Here is a 17,146-nt window from a genome sequence, read left to right on the forward strand (position 1 = left end):
ACGAGTGTGAACACGGGAGAGAATCGCTCCCATTTGTGCTGCAAGAGAAAAATTTAAATCTTTTGCCACTGGGAGAAAAAAAATTAGGCGAAGTGTGATTCATGCCAGTACAGGGAGTGTATAGAGTTTATTCATGCCGTGATGCCAGCTCCTGGCAGCTAGCAGGCACCGTTGTGCTTGCACATGATCTCCCAGTTCGCTGAGTAAAGTGTACACAGCTGGTGCACTGGGAATCTGACACTCTCCCACCCCTCCAATTGTGGTCCCCCTCACCACTGTGCCACCCTGGACAATCACTGTCTCCCCATCCCTCTCCACTGGCTGATTGCTGGTCCCGTTCACCACCCTGGCTGATCACAGCCCCCACTCATACACTGCAGTTGATCACTGCTCCTGTTCAGCCCCCCAGCTGATCCCGGCCCCCATTCATCCTGCTGGCTGATCCCTGCGCCCGTTTACACTGCCCTCCAGTCGATTGCAGCCAAGGCAATCCTCAATTGGAGAGTGAGGCGCTCACCATGTATAGCCTTCCCTTCAGGCCCTGCCACCTCCTCTTATGCCCTGTCCCCTTCCCTGCCACCTCCTCTTATGCCCTGTCCCCTTCCCTTAGGCCGCATTTCATGACACTGCCTGGTTCCTTGTGGGCAGTGCCAGGGTCCCAGGCTGGCAGTGCCAGGTTGGTACTACCAAAGGGTCACTGCTCCCCCATTCCCTCCCCCCCAACCACCCGCTTCCTCAATGATGAGGAATGTGCAGTTGAAGTTACAATCAAATTAACTGTGATCGTAATAGTAGAGTTGGCTCAAGGGGTTGAGTGGCCTACTCTTGCTCCTAATTTGTATATAAATACAAAAAGGATAAATACATGCGATGGCAAAATTTGACATTTTTATTTGTTATTACAAAACAAGGCTCAAGAATCTTATGGTCAACCAGAGGGACATAATCTCAAGCCCAATTTCACCATGTCTCAGTTAAATGGCTCTTTATAACTTATCACTCTGGCTCAATATGTAACACAAAAAGGAAGTGAAGTTTCCTTATTGGGATTTCAGGGGTAGAAAAGGGGCTAATCGTTATTCCTGGTACAGGAGTGCTTCTTACTATTGATCAGATAAATGGTACGAGTGCTGAGCACAAGGGACATGATAGTAGATAGTTTCAAGCTCATAAAACAATGCAAAATAATGTAAGAGAGAAAGTACTCCTGTTCTATTTCTGTAATCCTACACTGTAAAATTGTAGCTATGTTGTGAGAATATAAAGGATTTAAATCGAAGAGAGAAGTCTCATTAAAACAGAAGATGGTAGTGAATCATTAATTAAAATGTGATTCTGAACAGGACCAGTAACATTACTATGTGATAAATCTCAAAGTGTTGTTTAGTACTTCTGACTTTAGAAATGGGTTGAATGTTTTTCAGAATGAAAATAAGTTTGCTTTAACACCAAATTGATTTTTTTTCCTCTCTCTCATCTATTTCTCCTCCTTTCCACTCCTGAACTCATTGATTTCTTACTCAATCACAGTTGAATGGCTACCAATCGCACATAAGACTTTTACAATGTCAGCAGGAGATTCGCAGCTAGGAGAGGGGGCATCACATACCCGATCATGGGTAGAGAGAAGGTGATCAATAATGCCAGCTGACTTTCCATTCCCACAGTAAAAGAAGCTGCGTTATGTTCCACCGCTCCTATTGTGATCAACCCATTAGCTAACTGGGGAACAAACCTGAGATCGTTGTAACTCAGAGACTGACTGAATAAACTTAGTGACCCCTCAAGGAGAGTCAACAAGGAGACGCAATTCAGTCTTTTTAAATAAACTGCTGATTCCCATCAAAAATAGTATTTTTTTAAAACAGTGTTTCTACATAAGAAACAATAATTCACACCTGAAAATTGAAGCCAACATATTTAGCTTTTCTGATTAGATTGGTTTCGGTCTTGCCCTTTTATGTTGGTTATTCTCAAACATATATAGGTCATTGTTTCAATTTATATTGAAAATAAACTGTGTCTCCATGACTAATGTTGCAAATTAGTTAAGGTTGGAAGTACCATTCACACTACACCAGTGCCAGAGAATCTCTCAACTCCACTTGATATTCAATGGCACTGTCATTGTTGAATCTCCCACCATCAAAATCCTAGGGTTTCCATTAAATGAACAGAAGACCAGCTGCATGGATACATGAGCCACAAGGGCAGGTCAGAGACTGGGAATTCTGTGGTAGTAATTCACTTCAATGTCTCCACAATATTTGTTCATCCCTATCAGGCACAAGTCAGGGGTCTGATGGAATTATCCCAATTTTCCTAGGTAAGTGCAGCTCCAAAAAACACTCAAAAAGTTCTTGATCGAAAACAAAGCAACCCGCTACCACCACTACAAACATTCACTCCCTCGATCATTGGCACACAACATCAGTGGTATGTACATCTACAAGATGCACTGCAGCAATTGCCAAGGTTTCTATCACATCACCTTCCAAATCCTTCAAGCTCTATCACCGAGAAGGACAAGGACAGAAGATGCATGGGAACACTAGCACCCTGCAAGTTCCTCTGCCCTCCCTCCATTCCAGACTGATCCTGTCTGCAGAGTACCAGCAGGATCCGCCCCCAACCCCACTTCCACTGATTGCCCCTAGGCCCCACCCATAATAGGCCCTGCCCCCTTGACACTGCCCAATGCCCAATGGGTGGTGTCAAGGTGCACAGACAGGTGCTGCTGGGGTGCCCATGCCCAGGGGACACCACTTCCTGCTGCCCAACCACCTGGGGGACTCTGATCGCCCCCCTTCATTCTGGCAGAGTCTCCGTTAGTTCTCTGAATGTAGGGAGCTACTCTAAACCCCACCAGAATGAAGTACTCCTGGTGGGGTGGGAGATTCAATCGGAACCTGAAAGGTCCTGATAATTAACTAATAAGCATATTTAAAACATGTTTAAAAAAACATTAAAATGACTTACCTGCCTTCCCACCAGTTTCCAGCGGGGTCTGCCCTGCAACTGTTTGCTGGTTCTGGGAGATGTGCATGCATTCCCGGCACATGCACAAATCCCGAAATAAGGCCAGAGGCGCAAATCTTCCACTGCAACCCGCCAGAAAAGTTGCAGGTCACGATGGAGAATCACGGCTCTAGTTGCATTTTTTTTCTCAAGAAGTGTGTAAATATCAGAAATATCCTTGTTTTTGCCTAAGTTGCAGCTCACACTTACTTGCACGAGGTGGAACAAAACTTTTCACTGAGCAATCCAGCAGTGTTTTAGAATGCATTTTAAAAAAACTGTATTTAAAAATATTCAGGAATATATTTAAGTGCTGCGACCTTGAGTAATAACGCTGAAAATAGGTTTATCACAAAAATATGTATTTCTAATCAATGGTTACTCCACTATCAATGAATAACCTGAATTTAAATGACTGAAAATCACTGTTAAAAGAACAATTTGCCAGTTTCCTTGGTGCATCATGCTCTGTTTCTGAGTAAACAAAATATTTATTCTTAATCTATTAAAGCTTTAAAAAGGTGACTATTAGTGGCCCTGTGCTTTAAAGAAAGAGCTTAATTTTAAAAGCCTTCTGAAAGGCACCCAACTGTGGTACTCACTCCATAGATTGACCACACCCCCCCCCACTCTCCCCTACGCCCCCGCACCAAGTCGCATTAGATTTGTGGGTGAGATCAGATATCAGAACAACCGTCACAAAAGATTATGGGAATTCCATTTGAATGGTACATAGCTTCCACTTAAAATTCTGTGATCCTTTGTGCTGATTTGAGCAATTTTAGGTGACTACGCTGAAAAAGCCTGGAATGGAGGGAGGGCATTCATGAGGATGAATTGCTTTGATGGCATATTTGTGAAAGCAGCAGCAGCTTTTCCTTCCTAGTGTCAAAGCCTCATCAAAAATGTGGGGAATGCACAGGAGCATTGGTTTAGTACAAGGCTCTTCATGGAAACATCTTAAGGAAACGTCCCATGTATTTTTCAAAAGTCTTTTTGATCTCGATCAACAGATCTTGAGCTCAGATTCTCTAGGGCAATTCTTCCATCCCGCCGTGCTAATGTTTTAAGGCAGTGGGCCAGGAGATTCGCTTGACGGCTGATCTGAGGGATTCCCATTCCAATGCACCTGCCAGGCCCAGATTTCGGATAGTGTCTGCGCAGAGCCAAAAGTCGGCTGGGAGGCAGGGTTAATATTTAAAAAGCCTTTAAATTACAACTTAAATGTAATTATCAGGCCCAGGACTGAATTCTTCTGGCCCAAAAGCATCTCCCACCCCACCAAAAGTATTTCATTCAAGAAGGGTTCAGATTGGTTCCCCACTTTTGGGGAACTAACAGGACTGCAGTGAAGGGGAGGGCAATTGGGGGCCTCCTGGGGGGGTCTGATGGCAGGGGTCATGGTGGCCCATGGATATGGGCACCTTGGCAGTGCCAGCATGTGCCCCCAAGTGGCACCTTGGCACTGCCCACTGGACATGGGGGAGTGCCAAGGAAGCGGGGCTATCGGGAGACGGGGCACAGAAGGCAATCTGCAGGGCTGGGGGGAGGCCAGTGGTTGGGGTGGCCTGAGGGGGGAGGAGGGTTGTCAGCCTTGGGAGAGGGGCTGATGGGTGGGGGTTGGGCTGCCAGGGTTGTCTGCCTCTGGGGATGGGGGGAGGGTCAGCTCGGGGGGTGGGATCATCACTGCTGGGGGAAGGGTTTGGCGCTGAACCCCGAATGGACGGGTGTGCCGTGATCAGGTCATGGGAGGAGTTAGGAGGGTAGCAAGGTGAGGGTCCCAGGCTGGTCAGTGATCGAACTGGCCAGCAAACTGCACGCTGACAATTTGGGGCCATTGCGCATGTGCAGAGTTCCAGAACTGTCATCCTCTGGCGTGAATGGACCCCACCCCTCCTTGAGCTTTTAATGATATTCACAATTGTGGCCTCTGCATTGCACTGAGTGTAGAAGATTCAAGTTTGAAGTTGCACTGAAAACACCAGTGTGATTTACACCAGTTTTCCTGCAAATTTTACAATTAGAACCTCTTTGGGAGAATCATGGCCTCCGTGTGCAGGATGAATGGCGGGGGTGGGGGGGGGGGCAAAATCCAGAGGAAACTGGAAATCATTAATTTCACTGGCGATATCGGGATTTATGATTTTCTACTCCCCCACCCTTCCAGCAATGTAATCACTGGGTGTGAACCAAACTTAATTAGATTTCAATAAATGTAAACCCAATCATCTCGTTCCCTCGCCATGATTCCCCCCCCCAACCTTGACAGTATTTTCAACCTGATGTGATGTCAGGTCGGTGAGCTTCTGACTTGAACCTGTCGAGAGGATCCCTCTGGGGTTGCAGAGGTGGGTGTAGCTCCTGGAGGAGAGGGATATGGCCAGACTGTGCCCTGGCAATGGCCCCTGGCACTGCCTCGTTGCACAGGTTGGCATTGCTGGTGATAATTGTGTGTTTGTGTGTGTGTTGGGGGGGGTGGTGAAATGCCAGTGATGATTGTCGGGAAGGAAAGGGGCTGGGGGAAATACTGGTAATGGGTGGGTGGGGTATGGGAAGAGCCCCAATAGCTTTGTGGTGGGGGGAGCGGGAGGCTATTTTTGTTTGATAGGTCACCCTTTCAAAATGGTATCCTGATCTCAGTGGCAATGAGGAGAAATCTTTTTACCCAGCAGGTTGTTGTGATCTGAAAGATTGGTACAAAGAGTTTCAATAACAACTGGCCTTCTTCTGTGCTGTAGGTATGTTATGAAACTTTGAAAAGGGAGTTGGAAAAATACTTGAAGAGAAAATATTTACAAGCCGATGGGGGAAGCGTAAAGGAATGGAACAAAATTGTTTGCTCCTTGAAACAGCTGGCACAGGAATGATGGATTGAATGGCCTTCCCCTACACTGATTTGTTCTATGCTTCAATGTTAAGTGAATGTGCTTTGGCATTATTTAATATTTTAATTATATAAAAGGCTTTTATTGACACTTATTCTCACAACAATAATGATACACAGGACCTGTACTTCTGCCCTCAATTCTCAGCAACCAGCTTTTCTCTCTCGCAAGAGAAAAAAAGACGATCGCTTATAAAGCTGGAACCGTTACAAGATGTTAGACAATCTCCCAAAAAACTCCCTGTTGTTGCACACATCACAAATCTGCCTGAAATAGCTTCCAGCAGTCAGGAAATTTAGATGGTATAACTCTCTCCTAAAATGACAGACCAAGCTGAAAACTCAGTGGGAGAATGGACAGCAAATTCTCAAACACATTCATGCAAATTTATTGAACTTTGACCTTGCTGGCAAATGACTATTGATTCCTGCATACATCAACTGATAGACATAGCTATATCCGGAATGCTGTGTCTTGAGGCTGGTGTAGAATGACAAGTGAACCTACATGAAGGCCTTTCCAAGTGACTCATTTAAGGTTGGATGGCCATTAAGTACTGGTTTTATTATCAAAATTGATCGGCATTGTCAAATTTGCTTTGCCTATTACTCAGCGTTAAATTACTTGTCTGGTCAAATTTCCTGTTTATATACATTTGGCACTGGCCGTCACCTTTTCCAATCCTTTATAACAAAATTATTTTATTTTTAACTAAACTGACTAAATTTGAAGTATCTAATGTTCAGTAAAGAAAAACTTACCTACTTAGATAAGGTATTAATCTAGGCCAATAGATGCACTCACAAGTCAGTCTACATAGTGTATCGTTATAGGTCACAATTTTTGTCAATAGAATGGATGAAATCAGTCACTGCCAACAGCGCAAACAAGAGGTGTTGGTAAATTAGCGTCAGGGGTTAAACAATGTCAGATCATCTCCTGAAGAATAAATTGGACAATGTCTACAACAGACTGAAGCTTCATTGTCACCTGAGGGACCCTGTCCTTAAACCAACTGGTGGTGACCAATTTCACCCTCTAATTCTGTCTAGTCACATTATATTTTACAGTTTGTATTTGAGGAGTGTAAGTTCTGTAAAGCTTCAACAAACTAATCGTTGCAGATGGCCTCAGTACCCTCAGCTTAAGGAGAATACAAAACCAGCAAGGAATGCTGCCATTGATTATTATAGAAGGGCACTTTGCATGAGAGCAGGATGAGATTTGGATCTGAGACTTTTATGGTCAGATGACCTGAGGATACCAGAAATCGATACCTGGACACAGTACCTGAGGTTTTCTGGTGCTTGTTCAACTGTGTACCTCTTTGGGCTGATAAAAGGTCATTGACCATAGAACCATAGAATCCTTAGGGTACAGAAGGAGGCCATTTGGGCCATCAAGTCTGCATTGACTCTCCGAAAGAGCACCTTATCCATAATCAAATCCCCGCTCTATCCCCATACCCCTATGCATTTACATGACGAATCCAACTAAGCCACACATCTGTGGACACTAAGGGACAATTTAGCATGGCCAATCTACCAAACCTGCACATCTTTGGACTGTGGGAGAAAACTGGAGTACCCGGAGGAAGCCCTCACAGACACAGGGAGAACATGCAAACTCCACACATTCATCCAAGGCCAGAATTAAACCCCGGGTCCCTGGGCTGTGAGGCTACAGTGCTAATCACTGTGCCACTATGCTGACCTTAAACACAACAACGTCCTCTCTTCTCAGGTGCTGCCTGCCTTACTGAGTGTTTCTTGCATTTTCTGTTTTTATCTAGTTGACAAGATTTTAAAAAAATCTTGCACGCTTTGATTTCCAGTGGCTTTTTGTAACAGAGGTGTTGGGCAAAAACCTTACCCAAAAAAAAGGTGAATGTTGGTTCTGGAGGAAAAAACGGTGTGTCTCTCTTCAGATCTTACTGCACTCTGTCACAAAAAAACAAGTGGACATGTTTCATGCCATCATATAGAAGGGCAGGGCCTCAAAGTGTTGGCAAAACCCATCTGCACTGAGATTGGGGCGTCATGCTTAAAGGGTGTCCCGATCAGACCAAAGAATGATCTAATCCCCACCCACCACTGAGGTCTTAAGGGATCCCCTACATTCTTTGAACCTGCCAGCGGGGGCATGGGAGAATTCCACTCAAAATTACGAACTTCAATTGCTACAAAAAATAAAGTATTATAAGGTTCAAGTTTTCTGGGGCTTCACTGAAGTTATATATTCCTCTGATTCCATGCATTCTGTTTCAGCTTCACAAAACACAAGAATCTAAACAGGCAAGTGCCTCTAAAATATCACAAAGTGATCATTAATCGTGAAGAATTGGCTTGTTCATAACTAGTGCTAATGATTTAATGCTCCATTGCGAGAGTACCAAGTACAATAGTGGAGATTGAGACCATGAGCAGTAGTCTGAGATTGGGCAGCTAACTATTTCAGATCTGCATTTCACTTGCCTTAAAAAATGGCATGTGTCCACAGAACATAGACTTCACATAGACTTGTCTTCATTAGCTGACATGTTCTAAAAACAAATCTCTTTGTAGTTTTGCCAATGGGGGAATTATCATTAAATAAACACACAGTAGAAATATTTTATCCCACCACTCTTGAGGTACCAGTTTAATATAAAAAACTTTTCTCCTACTATTCCCTTCACTCCTGAGGACACTAACTAATGTTAGGCACAAATCTTATGCACAGGCCAGATTATTGTATCTTTCCCAGATTAATGACAACATAAGAACATAAGAAATAGGAGCAGGAGTAGGCCATCTAGCCCTTCGAGCCTGTGCCACCATTCAATAAGATCATTGCTGATCTGAAGTGGATCAGTTCCACTTTCCTGCTTTCTCCCCATAACCCTTAATTCCCTTGTCTATCAGAAACCTATCTACCCGTGATTTAAATATATTCAACGAGGTAGCCTCCACCACTTCAACGGGCAGAGAATTCCAGAGATTCACCACCCTTTGAGTGAAGAAGTCCCCCCTCAACGCCGTTCTAAACTGCCCCCCCCCCCTTATTTTGAGGCTGTGCCTTCTAGTTTTGTTTTCCTTTCTAAGTGGAAAGAATCTCTCTACCTCTACCCTATCTAGCCCCTTCATTATCTTCTAATGACCTCCATTATCTTGTAACAACCTCCAATCCCTAAGCAAGGGGGTAGATTTCTGACTTGCTGCCTGAGTGTTGAACTGCCATTGCAAATTATCTGGACCAAATAGAAGATGCGCAATTTTCACTTGAAAGGAAAATCAGGTAGTTTCTGTAATGGACATTCAGACAGCCAAATCTGAAATCTGCTTTCAGAATTCAGATGCTGCATAATGACAGAAACCTCACGACTGAGAACTGATTCTGATCTCAGCTACACCATACTCTTTCTCCTCACTGGCCGATAATCCTGGAATCCTAATCGTTTTATGTCCCTCCACTCAACTTCTGGTCTTTTATGCTCATTTTCACACCAGACAATTCATTTGTCCCAATGAAGGCATTTATCATCAAACCCCAGTAGAAGAATCATTTGGCAGATGACATGCAAGCGAAAGTGTCGGGGCAATTTTGCAAACCACAGGAAGGATTTTGGATTCTGAGCTGGGACCCCAGTGGCAGGGTCCAATTAGTGTCACAAGCTTGCATTGTGTAGGAATAGTGATTTCCCTCCAAAATGACCAATTAGTGATTAGGGGGCAGGGTCATTGGGAGGCCTTTCTGCTCAGGAGCAGCAGAAATCTATAATTCAGGTAAGGGGCACAGAGGGCACCTCGATTTTTAGGTACCCTCTCTCTGACCTTATCTTTTTAAAATTTAAAATGGCCTCAGCAGCCAAGTCAGCATTGTGGGTGCGCAATTCCTCGACAGGCGGGGAGGGCCTCAAAGCCTGCATGAAGCAATGGCCCTCCCATTTGTTGTTACAAGGCTTTCTCCAGGCAGAAGTTCACGTTCCTGAAGCCTCGAGAACACCAATAGGTAATTGGCCTAAATAGGCCATTTACCCTCCTCATTTGGCTAGCCGCCGCTTGCAAACTGATAGCCTTACTGGCTCCCAACCCACCTTCAGGAAAATGATCTGGGGTGGGGGTGGCGGGAGGGTGGGGGGGCTGATGGGTGATGGTAAGATGCAGCACAGCAATGTCAATCTTCACACCCATCACTTCCAGACTGGAGTTGAAAATCCTGCCCTGAAAATAATATCCAGTTCTTGGTCTTTCTCTAAAGTTCACAATTCTATAACACTGAGCCCCTTTTTGCAGAGCTCACTTCTTTCCATTACCCTCCTGTGACAGTTTTCATTTTTTGATTCAACCTGAATTGGATCAGCCTCAAGACAAATATGTCCTGTGATACTCTCCAAAGGAGATTTCTCAGCCAAATACTACAGTTCCAATGATATCTTAACAGCTTTGCCTGCCTTTTCCGCTCCAAAAAGTAAAATCAAGACAGTTATGTTTGCAGTTCAATTTAACCTGCTGGAAAGTCTGGATTATTTAATCAGATAACCAGACAATTTGTCAGCTTAAGCTGATACAGAAAATGAACAGACAAAATGCTGTCTTTGGTAGCTTTTGCTGTTTCGTATAAACTAAACTAAACTGCAGATCATAAATTCCTCACTGCACCATACATGGCATAAAGATCACACACTTCTGAAGAATAAATTTTCAGAAATGGGAAATGACTTGGTGGGCTTTTAAAGATCAAGGATTTTCAGAAATCTCTTGGAGCTTGCTTCTCTGGAGAAAATTGTCCAGCCGTGCCATCTACATTCTTCATTTAAATAAAATATTCCTGGTAATAATGGATGGGAAGAATGGGATGCTGAAGGAACAGTGTGGCTTTGGGAAGGGTGATGGTAAAGAAGGCAGGGGTTCGATTTTCTCATCTTTCACTCTGATCTAAATCCATTATTGCTGACTGGCTATCTATCAAAGGAACCACTTTAAATCAATAGAAGCAAATATACATTCTATAGCAACTGCCTGCTCCAGTTTTACACCTGAACAACAAGTTGAAGATCTATCTGGTGCGACTCTTACAATAGCAACAGCATTCCCTGAAAAAAAAGTCCATGTTTTCTCTAGGGAAGTTTGCTCATGAGAAGCAGATGTGTAACTTGATGAATCATTGCAGTGCAGCTTTTACAATGTGAGCATGCATGTGCATGAGTGTGTACGTAAGTGTAAGTGCATGTGTGAACCTGTCTGCACATGTGTGTGTGCCTGTGTATGTGCATACTTCATGCATAAGTATGTGTGCATGTGATAGTGTATCTGTGCATGTGCATGTATGAGTGTGTGTGTCTGTGTGCTGTTCGCCTATGTGCATGTGTGCACATGTGTACATGTGTGAGTCTGTGCAAGTATGTGTATGTTTGTGTGCATGTGTTTGTGTGTCTGTGTGTATATGTGTGAGTGTGCATGTGTTTGTAAGATATTGTGTTTCAGACTACGTGTACGCACGTTTGTATGTGTTTCTGTTTGTGAGAGTGTGTGTGCATGTGTACGTTTGTGAGAGCGACTGTGTGTGTTTACATGTCTGTGTGTGTGTGTGTGTGTGTAAGTGTTTTACTATGAAGTTCATGGTGTGCAGTGACATCACACCAACCCTTAGTTTCTAAGGGAATTGAAGCATCTCAAAGGACAAATGGATCCTGATGATTCCTGGATTCAATGGTGGAACATGGAGTGATGAGAGGGACGAAAGGGGTCATGATCCCACCCCAGATTACTTTAAGGTTGGCCAGATTTCTGTCTCGGTTTGGGCCAAAACTCACCAGCTTTAAAACTGCCCCTTGCATGACTATTTTGAATCGGACAGAAGAACAACATGGAGAACGCTATGCTAATGTGGCCAAAGTTGGCTTTGTCTGTTCTACCCTCACCCTGTCCCCACCCAGCCTGGCTAAATCCATCTATCCTTGGACCAGTTAGGCTTGACTTTAAATATGCAATTCTGATTAATATTAACAATTCAAACAAATGCTGCTAATTAAATGGATTGAACTTTGTCATGATACCATGAATATTCAAGATTTGTGGCAATCACAAATGTGTCAAATAGCAGAGATAAAGATTAGAAATGTTGGAAGCAGAAGGAAAAACAGAAAATCCTTCAAATGCATCAATATCCTGAAGGAAAAAAGGAAGATTAGAGCTTCAGATATGACAGGTTAGAATTGATCAAAACCATTAATGTGTCTTTTCCAGTTATGGATGCTGCATAGTTCCAGCATTTTCTGTTTCTCAAGGCAGACTGACGGGGCGAGGAATAGGTATTTTCAAGCCTTGGTTAGTTTGGGATGCCAGCGAGATAATTTGCGGATACTTCTCTTCAGGGCTTGAGTCCACATAGGAGGGAGATTGAGTTTTGTGGGAAAACTGGACATCTTTGGACTAGTCAATGAACCCTGTGTTCCACATTTTCTTTGTTCTTAGCCTTTGACAGGCGACAATGGCCTGATCAAAATCCTTTTTAAATATGTATCTGGCAGTCTGTTCTCTCTTTAAACTTTGCACAGAGCAGTGTGTGTGTTGGGGCCGGAGGGGGGTGGGGGGGGAGGGGAGGAGGAGGTGCGGGTCAGGCATACTTCAACATTTTTCACTTGGGGATAACACTGCTTTGTCACTGTGAAAGCTCCAAATTTGCTAATTGTTAAAAAGACAACCTAATTTTATTGCCTGATCACAGTAAACCTTTCCCTGGCACTTTTGTAATACTTTCATATGATGTATGCCTCTTCATCCTTTTAAAATGTGCTTGTTAATCTAGGTCTTCAATTGAATATTCATGATATCGTGACAAAGTTCAATCCATTTAATTAGCTCTGTTTGTTTGAATTGTTAATATTAATCAGAATCACATATTCAAAAGCCAAGCCTAAATGACAACTGTTTTGATCCTCATGCCAAAAGGCCTCTGAGATTGGCCCTGTAATCTATTTACAGTTCATTAATCAGCACATGGAAAATAAATATTCTGTAATGCCCAAACTAACCAAGCTGAAAAAAATAAGAGATTGAACAGCAATATTAATTCATGTTGAACCATATATTATGAACCACTGTATATGTGTTTTGTGAAGAGGAAATTTGTCTGCATTGAGAGGGTGTCTGTGGAATCTGTTTCTAAAGGAATCTGGAAAGGTTAAAATGTTAAACTATCCAAAGTAATCTCTCTGCACCATAATGTTAGATAAGGTTGCACAGCTCTCTTCTGAAACCTTTACTTGTTCATTGTTGTGGCAGCCATTTTCAGCATTACCACATGGCCGCTATGAGGGCCAAAACTATCATGAGGTGGTGAATTCCAAAGTGGTTGAAATGTGGTCAGCCTCTTGTGGCTTTGGAAAGTCTCATTTGTGACAGACTCTGTTTTCCTGTTGGTCTTTGTGAATGAGGAGGGTTTGTCACTTGTCCAGGCCCTTCAGGAGAGGATCAAATAGTGGGGGTGTGAGTAATGAAAAAGCATCCTTTTCCCTGATGTATTAGTGGAGTCTCAAATAACCAGCAACTCAGTTCAGATGATTCAAATGTCAGATTCTCTGAGCAGGATTTTTCCTGGCTGGTTTCTGAAACCTCTCCTCAGGCTCAAATGAAGGTCAGAAGCCCGCGCTGCAAGGGAAATAGTCACCCATTGTGATTTTACCCAGGGTAGCTAATTAATGTCCAGTGAATGGGCTTGCCACCCAATTAGGGGAAGTGAGTGGGTTCTCAAAGTTGGAAGCCTTCCAGCTCAAAAGCAATAGCAGGGAAAATAAGTGTGAAAGTGGGTTCCCTCTCCTGCCAACTTTTTCAAAGGTAAAATTAAGAATGGCCTTTGCTACCAAGTCACTATTATGGATGGGGAACGCCTCTTAGCCCAGCCTGTGACAGTTGCTGCACTGGGCAGTCAGAGAGGACTCCAAGGCCTGTTTGGAATGCTGCTCCTCTACCTCCCACGTTCTGTCGCCAGAAGGCTGCCCCTAGTCAGCCACCCTGTCCTCTGCTGCCTGGAGGTTGACTGTAAAATTCCATTCAGCCTCCTTCAATTGGCCTTAAGTGGCCATTAACTAACCAAAACAGCTCCCTGCCACCTCTGAGTGATGGTCCTGCCACCCTTTCCCCATTCCACTTCTGAGAAAAGGAGCGGAGGGGTGCAGGATGGAGCCAGTGAACTAGCATGCACACTGGCATGACTATTTTTAATGCACAACCACTCTGTTCCTGGCACCGATGGGGCTCAAAATCCAGCCCTCTGAATGAAAGTTACTCAACTTGGTTTTTTTAAATTCCCCAATCACAATTATCATCAGCCCCATCGTTTAAACAATACGTTCAAAATGCTAACCAATCATCAATTTTTTAAGCTGATGTCCTAGCCAGTAATGAATCTGAGTCAAGTACCACGAGCAGAACAAGGGAGCAAACAATCCTGCCCTTGAAACCCTGCTGCTGAGTGAGCAGCTTTGAATGTGACCATGATATGATCACATATCATATATGTGATCATACTAAATGCTAAACTGAGTTATGCGAACTTAGCTGGAGTGAGGATGCTACCATTGACCTGAGTTAAGGGAGGTCCTGATGTTAGGGTTGGGACATGCAGCTGTGGATGACACTTGTTCAATGTGTGTAAGTGCAGAAGTCATGTGAGGCATTTGCCGTGATGCTCATCCATCACTGAAAATCTCCTGCTGACCCTTATCATTTAGCCTCATGTACAAAGAAACTGGCACCTATCTAGAGCCCAGTGGAGTCCACATGACAATAAGTAGCCCAGTCCATCACACAAACCAGCCTCCCATCCATTGACTCAGTCTCCACGTCCTGCTGCCATGGAAAAGCAGCTAACATAATCAAGGACTCCACCCTGGATACACTCTTTTCCACCTTCTTCCATCAGGAAAAAGATACAAAAGTCTGAGTCAGTTGTACCGACCAACTCAAGAACAGTTTCTTCCCTGCTGCTATTAGGCTTTTGAATGGCTTTTGAATACCTTATATTAAGTTGCTCTTTCTCCACATCCTAGCTGTGGACAAAACCATAACTACATTCTGCACCCTCTCCTTTATGTACTCTGTGAAAAGCATGTTTTGTCTGTATAGCACACAAGAAACAATACTTTTCACTGTATCCCAATACATGTGACAATAATAAATCAAAGCAAGTCAAAATCAGTGCTTTGGACCTCAGCAGGTAGGGTTCTCAGTTCCGACTGGTCATAGTTGCTGGAGGTTTCATCACCTCACCTCCAACTGTCCCACTCCCAAAACAATCTCTTTGCAATCTTAATTTCTCGATAGCTTACAAAAATGGAATCATACACACACACACACACACACACACACACACACACACACACACACACACACACACACACACACACACACACACACACACACACACACACAGATATGTGAATAACTTCTTTAGTACCCCTTATGGTTTTTCTCCTGGGTGCTTTGCAGATTAATCTTTAATTCCTGGATAATGCTGAAAGATGAGCAAACTGTCGGAACAACAGAGAGAAACAAAATGACTGACAAGAGAACAGAGCCATGGCAGGCAGCAGATGGAGCTTTCAAAGTGCAGCTGCTAACACGGGGGAGAGAGGGTGACAGCACAGTGTATTGAGCAGGTGGTTCCTGGCTGTTCCAAATATTCCCAAAAGACGTCATAATCCTCCTTTAAGTGAGTGCTATGTAGTACAGGGTGCTCAAATCCAAGTAAATTACTTGAAGTCAGGGGGCCTGATTGACATAATTACAGTCCCGATTTATTTCAATTGAGAAAAGGCTTGTTCCATACAGTAAAATAAGCCACATTCTCCCAGTCCTTACTGGGATTCAGAATTTTTAAAAAACTAAAACTTTCTGAAATCAGTCTTGGGTTTAATGCTGAACAGCACAGCCCTGAAGCTTGGGAATTAATATTCCAAGATGTGATTCAGTTAGAAATACCTACATTTTGTAACCACCCCTTCCAGGTGGATTATGTTGGGGTTGTCAAACTGTCCCATGATGCTTGCTTCGCTCAGGAAATCTCTGCGTTGTTTCTCTGAGTAACCAGCTTTTAGGCTCTTGATGGCCACATAGATCTCCCTCTTCCCAGGTAACTTCAGACGTCCGCTGCAAACCTCACCGAATTCACCTGGCCACAAAAAAGATCATTCCCTTTTCATTCACACGTAATAATACGTTCTGCCAGCCATTAAAACCAGACTATTTGGAGAAGTCATTATAATCCACTGGTTAGACATTACTGAATCCATTCATATTAATGTGGTGTCCACTGTGGGACTAGAACATAATGTGCCATGCAGCCAATCTGTGAATTCATCATAAGGACGGACCTAATTAATGGGTGCATCTTGGCAGATATTTAAAAATAGATCTCTGGGGTAAATCTTGTCTTCAAGACTTTACTGATTGTGCCTCTTCCCACTCATCAATCTCTCCCTCACTTTCTAAACCTGTGCCGAATCCTCCGCTTTTACAATGTGATAAAAAAAAGGAGCACAGCTGTTTAAATGTAGATGCCAGCAAGCTGAATACTTTAGATCCATCGAAACCAAGCTGCATTTACAGAAGTTAATTTCTTTGCTAACATCGGCTGGTACAGGCCAGGACAACAGCTGGGCCAGTTAAATTGGTTTTAACTCTGCAGGACCAGGGGTGGGAAGATCAGCCAAGGTTCTGATTTCAATTGCCTGGTTTCAATTTCCATCTCCTGCATGTATATGTGTGTGGGTGTGTCAAAGTGGGGATCAGATCATGGTGGCAGTTCTGTTCTGAATGTTCAAACAAACTACCTAGGTTCATTCCCCAGGCTTTAAGTGGAAATAGGTACATAATTAGAGTGGTATAAACATGGCACTGAATAAGACAGTGGGACGAATTGACTTGGCACCAATTAAGAATGTGGGGTAGTACATGTTTTATACTGAGCAAGTCAATATGGTACAGGTTTAGCACTGAGGACAGGGGAAAAACAATGCTATCTGTTTGGATCCTACACTCTGATCTAAACAGCTGATGAAAAGAACTGAAATAGAGACAGAAAATGGTGAAAGAAACCCAACAGTGCTTGCCAGCGTCTATGGAGAGGGAAACTGAGTAAATGTTTCAAGTCCAATATGGCTCTTTGGAACATTGGATTTGAAATGTTGACTTGGTTTCTCTCTTCACAGATGCTGCCAGATTGGCTGAGTTTTTCCAGCACCTGATGTTCTTATTTCAGAC

At 43.5% G+C, this 17,146-nt stretch overlaps 1 protein-coding gene across 1 annotated transcript in view; it reads right to left on the bottom strand.

The window, feature by feature from the left end:
- The window catches only part of LOC145340894 (ephrin type-A receptor 3-like), a 343,738-nt gene that overhangs the window by 36,363 nt on the left and 290,229 nt on the right, over positions 1–17,146 (bottom strand). The window contains exon 11 of the mRNA XM_080185441.1: positions 15,870–16,055. Coding sequence (XP_080041567.1) covers positions 15,870–16,055 — 186 coding nt within the window. The remainder of the gene's footprint in view (positions 1–15,869; positions 16,056–17,146) is intronic.

The sequence above is a fragment of the Carcharhinus amblyrhynchos genome, chromosome 3 (genome assembly GCF_965287045.1).
Source record: "Carcharhinus amblyrhynchos chromosome 3, sCarAmb.v2.hapA, whole genome shotgun sequence".
In the NCBI taxonomy this organism is placed as follows: domain Eukaryota; kingdom Metazoa; phylum Chordata; class Chondrichthyes; order Carcharhiniformes; family Carcharhinidae; genus Carcharhinus; species Carcharhinus amblyrhynchos.